The sequence below is a fragment of the Psammomys obesus genome, unplaced genomic scaffold (assembly GCF_907164565.1).
Source record: "Psammomys obesus unplaced genomic scaffold, mPsaObe1.curated_primary_1811, whole genome shotgun sequence".
In the NCBI taxonomy this organism is placed as follows: Eukaryota; Metazoa; Chordata; class Mammalia; order Rodentia; family Muridae; genus Psammomys; species Psammomys obesus.
In genome coordinates this window covers 4,658,765-4,664,764 of record NW_026586816.1, presented here as the reverse complement: position 1 = coordinate 4,664,764, position 6,000 = coordinate 4,658,765, and the positions used below count along the sequence as shown (strand labels likewise).

The 6,000-nt window shown below is 46.3% G+C and overlaps 1 protein-coding gene across 1 annotated transcript in view; it reads left to right on the top strand.

Annotated features, from left to right (window-relative positions):
- Positions 1–6,000, top strand: part of Slc24a3 (solute carrier family 24 member 3) — a 480,324-nt gene that overhangs the window by 419,500 nt on the left and 54,824 nt on the right. The window contains exon 7 of the mRNA XM_055602620.1: positions 329–403. Within this exon, the coding sequence (XP_055458595.1) occupies positions 329–403 (75 nt within the window). The remainder of the gene's footprint in view (positions 1–328; positions 404–6,000) is intronic.

Below are 6,000 nucleotides of genomic sequence, written 5' to 3'. Positions count from 1 at the left end.
TTTTTTTTTTTTTTTTTTTTTTTTTTTTTTTTTTTTTTTTGTCACTAGTCATTTCCTGTCAGTCACCTGCTGTGTCTGTTTGTGAGAAGATCCAGACTAATACACCTGAAGCCTTTTGGTAAATCCCAGTTGATGGGCAGATTGATCAGGCCAGGCAGCAAGCATACATGATCCTATGCCTGCTTTACCGCTGGCCAGGAATACAGATGACTCTACCGAAGGAGAAGCACATCCTTCCTTTCTCTTCTGTCCTCGGGAAGACAAGGGCTGGCGGGAGTTGCGCTGTTGTTAAGTCACCTGAAAGCCTGCTTGTCTCCCTTCCCCGTAGGTTGTGGCCCTCTCCTCCTGGAGCCTGCTGAGGGACTCCATCTACTATACGCTGTCGGTGGTTGCGCTCATCGTGGTAAGTTGCTTTTACTGTTTTAGTTCGGTTTTGCCAAGATGCAACACAGGACAGTGTAAGACTTGTCAGTGTGGCGTCTCTCTCAAGACACGGTGGCTAATGGGCACGTGTGTGTCTCTTGGTGGAGACAGTTTTCCTTCCTCCAAGTCGCTTTGGTTGCACAGAACACTGCTCGCTCACTGGGTACTCAGAACGGTGGCCTCGGAGTGTCTGGATCTAAGGGAGTGCCCTGCAGCTATTCTGTAACCTTCTTGACTGGTCCTTCTTGACCTCACGGCTCGTGACTCCCCTCTCCAGTACCCTGAACTCTCCCCTTTCGTGCTGTAACCTCTTCCAGAATGTTTCCTCACACAGCAAGTGTGAGCCAATGGTATGTGTATGTACGTGTTGGTTCTAGAAGACCATGACTATTATACCTGCTTACTAGCGGCACTGGTCTTAAAGAAATAACTCTCCGGGTTTCTTTCCATTTTCTTATTCGTGTATCAGGACTAGATGACCTACTTCACAAAGCACTTTCCTATAGGTTGGAAACTATCACAAGGTTTGTCCTGGAAACTAAGTTACAATGTGTTCTAAAGTGTGTCTGTCCTCTGAGCTCTAGGGCTAAAGCAGGAATCTCTGGCAGAATCCATACCTGTCCCATGGGCAGAAGGGCTCGGTGTATTGTGTTCATCATTTGAAGTCATCACAATGGACTTTAGGACACACATGAGCTCTGTGCTTACTCTCAGCTGTAGGAAAGGACTAGTCACTTCAATCCGAGACTCCCTTAACAATCAGATTTTCTAAACATGGCTTCTGGTTGGCTTTGTCCTACAAGGGCCCAACACCCTTTGCTCATGTGCACTTCACTATTCTGTGTATTCTCATGCTTTTGGAAAATTACATTTTTTTCAAGAGGCATGTGAGAGTAGGGGATACCAACCATAAATGCATGAAACTACCCCCTCTGCTGGAGTTCAGAGAGATGACTGGACCCACAAACACAAGCCAATGACATGGAAAGGAGACGGTTGAGGTCTCCCATAGCACAGGCTCAGCTATGTCTGCTCCCCAGAGCAGACTTGAGTGTCGGCTTTCAGCATAGACGCTTTCTGGATGGTGTGTGGAAGAACCTGTATTTAGTCCAATTTATCTGAACCTGCCCAAGATAAAGCAGACGTAATTGCTGCCAATGGTGTGTGAAGGGATAAAGAGGCTTGGCTTCTCTGGGTCACACTGATACACTCTCCTGACTTGATCTTTGGGCTAAGCCGCCATCTGCCCTGGGGCTGTGGTACATACACCACGGAGCTGAGACAGCTGAACACACTGGCTGCTGGGGCAGCCCTGTGTTTCCTTCAGCAAGCAGCGGACTGCAGCACCAAATGATTCTTTGCCATCAGCTAAATAATTGAGCTATGTATTTACAGATGTGTTGTCAAAACTAGGGTCCTGTGACTTTGAAGGAAATTGCATTTGTCCATTGTTAAGAAGAAGTGGGACAGAGAAGATGCGAGTCTTCAAGGCTGAATATTGCTTCATTGTACATTAAGTGGTGCTCCCCCAGGTTTGGTGAACATGCAAGACAGCTGGCACTCTATCTACACTGCAGAAGCTGGAGATTTCCACCCTTTGGGGTCTGGGGTAGAATCCGGGAAACCACATTGCAAGCTGCACCATCTTTTCCCATGGGTACAGCATTTGGAAAAATATGTCTAACTGTGGGTGGAGATCCTTTGGAACAGTGCTCTCTGGTGAAGCCATTATCATTTTCAAAGTCAATCTTGAAATTCTGGTAGAATATTGTGATAGTTTGTGCGGCCTTAGCTTTTCTACAATTCTGACTTTTGCTAATAAGAATGGATCATATTCTCATAGTATCTGTCTGTCTCTATCTATTTAATCTCTCTCTCTCTCTCTCTTTCTGTGTGTGTGTGTGTGTGTGTGTGTGTGTGTGTGTGTGTGTGTGTAAACTTACCTCTGTGGAGGCAAAAGACTGATGTTGGGATGTCTTCCTCAATCACTTCTCTTTAATTTTCTTGAGACACGGTCTCTCACTGAACAAGGAGCTTCCTGCTCTGACTAGACTAGCTGGTCAGGGAGCCGAGGATCCACTCGTCTCCACCCCTGAACCACATGCTGCCACCCCCAGCTTTTACTTGGACACTGAGAATCCAAACCTGGGTCTTTATGCTTGAGCAGCAGGGACTTTACTGGCCAGCCTTGTCCCCAGCTCTGCCATCTTGGATCATTTTCACATGAGACTGGGTGAGGAGTAAAATGTGTCCTCAGCCAAGAAGGGCAACACTTAGCAAAGTGGCTTTCACAGAGTCCTTACGTCTGTCCCACACCCACACCTTACACTGAAACTCAAACGCTCTGTAGCTTTTTGACAGCACTTTTTTTTTTAATTCTTCAATTTTGTGAGCCCAAATATAGTAACAAAAAAAAATTTTCTTCCCATTTTCCTTAAGTGGTATGAAGCATCCTACAGGACTATGCAATGGCCACTTAAAATACCTCTGTTTAAAAGCCCTCTTCACCCAGCCCACAAAATAATCGCCAAGTTTCCCAAACAATTTAATTTAACTAGCAATTTTTTTTAAGTTCGGAAATGTTTGGCAGAAGTCATGACTGACCCCCTGAGGTTGTACAGGGAGAACCCATTCCCTCACAGGGCAAGTCTGGATAAAGTGGGACCAGACGCCATTTCTATGTATCTTCTCTTCAAGAGGCCCTCAAGAGTCACACAACAGAGCCCCAAGGACAAACCAGGAGGCCTAGAGATGCAAAGAGCAGCCAAGATGGGTTCTCCAGAGATGCTCCTTGGTGCTAAGGGACGGAGAGCAATGAGTCCGACCAGGAAAATGCTAATAGCTCCCTTATTGCCTGGAATCTAAAACAGCCGAGACACGTACCAGTTGAAGATGGGACGCAGACAGTACAGAAAGCGAAGACATGGAAGTGAGACAGGCGTGTGCATTCCACACACAATCCCCCAAAATAAAGACAGTTAATTTACAGACCCAAAGTCAGTTCGCTTTGGTACTTAGGTGCCATCTAAATTTTCCTCTGTGCTATTTTATAATTAGTCTGTTTTAAGAAGAGAGCTAGAAACGATGATGATATAGCATTGTCTAAAGCAATCATTCTTTCAAAAACACAGTACACTCTTCCCATTGCCCTGCCCTCAGGAACAGAGAATCCCTTTAGCCTCATACACCCTCTGTTTTGAAATCTGGGGCCATGGAAAAGCTAGACAATGGCTGGAAGCAAAAGAGATGCCACTATTAAGTCCTGAGAATATTCTGTGTTCTTTGCCTCCCGTTGTATATCTGCTCTCATATGCAATGGCTGCCCACACATCAGTGCAGCCCTCCAGGGCCTCTCCTCCGTACCCCCATACCCAGGAGAACTTGGTCCATGGGCATAGCAGGCAAATTCCAGCCAGCCTGCAAGTTCCTTGCATTGAAATGTTGCTGTGATTTACAGAATCATGAAATTTACATAAATGCAAATGATCCATCACATCATCCGTCTAACAGCTGCCCAAAAGGAAATACTTTATTTTTACCCTCCATCTCAGTCTTCGTCAGGGATTAGGAACATGAAGAGGGGAGAACCCCCATGGGAGATGGAAAAGTCTGTGGAACAGCTCCTCCATAACTTGGCCTGGTACAGAAATGCGACTCAAAGTGCTGTCTGTATACAGATGATAGAGCAGGGAAGCCCTGGGTCCCAGTAGGCACAGCCCTCAGGCCACTCTCAGCGCAGGCTCAGCAAAGAAGCTAATTTGAGTTAACGCTCCCATTCATCACTTGGGGAGCTCTTTGCAGAGCCCCTGGGTAAAGAGATCCCACTGAGATGAAGAAACAGCCGACATGACACATACTTGCCAGAGGTGACCAGTATATTCGTCAGTTTGTAGTTGCCATGACAAAATGCCAGAGACAATTATAAAAACAAAGGTTTGTTTAGCTCATGGGTCCAGAAGCCCAAGTTCAAACTGAAGCCACACTGTTGCATTACGCCAGGTGTATGTGATGGAACGCAGTGCCAGCCTCATGAGGAGGACAAGAAAGAGAACAGGAACAGAGAGATAGCCCACTGTCACCTTCAAGGACTTGACCCCATGACCTAAAGATCTCTCAGTTGACTCTACCCCCCACCCAAAGATTTCACTACCTTTCTAATAGATTTCTTCTTACCTTAGATTTCTTCTTCTACCTTTCTAAGATTTCTTCTTACCTTTCTAACCTAAGCACCAAGCTTTTAACATATGGCCACTGGAAGACACCTTCCTGATGAACTCAGAGTCTTCTGTTTCTCATCATTGTCTCATACAATAGCCATAAAAGCCATGGGTCATGTGCGGCAGTGGAAGCCATGTGATCTTTTGTGTGGCCATGGAAGCCATGTGGTCATGTGAGGCCATGGAAGCCATGTGGTCATGTGAGGCCATGGAAGCCGTATGGTCATGTGCGGCTAGTGAGAGCAAACAACTGGATTTTATCTTTGTTAAGTTGCACTGTACAGCCACAGGTGGCTGGTAACTACCATGCTGGCTAGTGCAGGCCCGCTGGGCTAGCTGTCCTGTGGAAGGAATGAACGTTGCACAGGCATCCGGGCCTCTCAGGCCCTCAGAGCAGAGCAGGTTCAGCTATAGCACTGCAGTGTAACTCCGGCTATACAGTGCAGCTTTGCTTCCAGTAAAGTCTGCCTCTGAGGCTCTGAAATATTCCTTATTCTGAGAGGATGTTGTTAGAAAACACAGCTCTACCTTCCAACCCTAGAACTCAGGAAGGAAACTGTTTTAGCTTCATTTCTGCTGCAATATAGATAAAAAAGAGTTTATTTGGCTTATGTATCCAGGTCACAGTCCATCACTGGGCGAGGGGGGGGGGGAAGAATCAAGGTAAGAGCTTCAAACCACAAGTCACCTCATAATCCAGCCAAGAGCAAAGAGAAGTGAATGCAGGTCTCATCTCCTGCTTGTGTTCAGTTAAGTTCCTACCCTTACACAGTTCTAAATTTCTTGCCCAGGGAGTGTTGCTGCTCGCTCTGCGCTGGGCCTTCCTACACCAGTTAACTTAAGACAGTCCTCACAGACATGCCCACAAGCCTCCCCAGTGCAGACAGTACTCCATCAGGATTCCTCCCAAGTGATTCTAAATTGTGTTGAGTTGACAATTAAAGCTATCCACCAGCGCAAATAATCTTACGTACTCTGGAAATGGTTTTGCCCTGTTCCTTCTGTAGTTGAAAAGCAGTTCTAATGGTCATGGTAAGCGTTGTCCACTGTCTTCCAGATGGCCTTCTCTCTAGCCAGTCACCTCTCCCCTTAATCCCATTCTTCACTAGAAATAACTGATCTCTCTTGATTCCCTAGAAAAATCACTTCAACTCTCCTTCTGGCCAAGAGGGAATAAACAATAACTAGAAGCTTTCCAGAGGAACGATTCTGACAGAACTTTAAAGTCCTGAAATAAACTGACTGTGGTCACAGGAAGGTTAGCTGGTCTGTCGCAGGCCCTGAAGTGGATATGTGTAAAGAGCTGTGTGATGCTGGAAACACTGGGAGGCTGGGTCATCTCTGCATCTGGAGGGGCCGT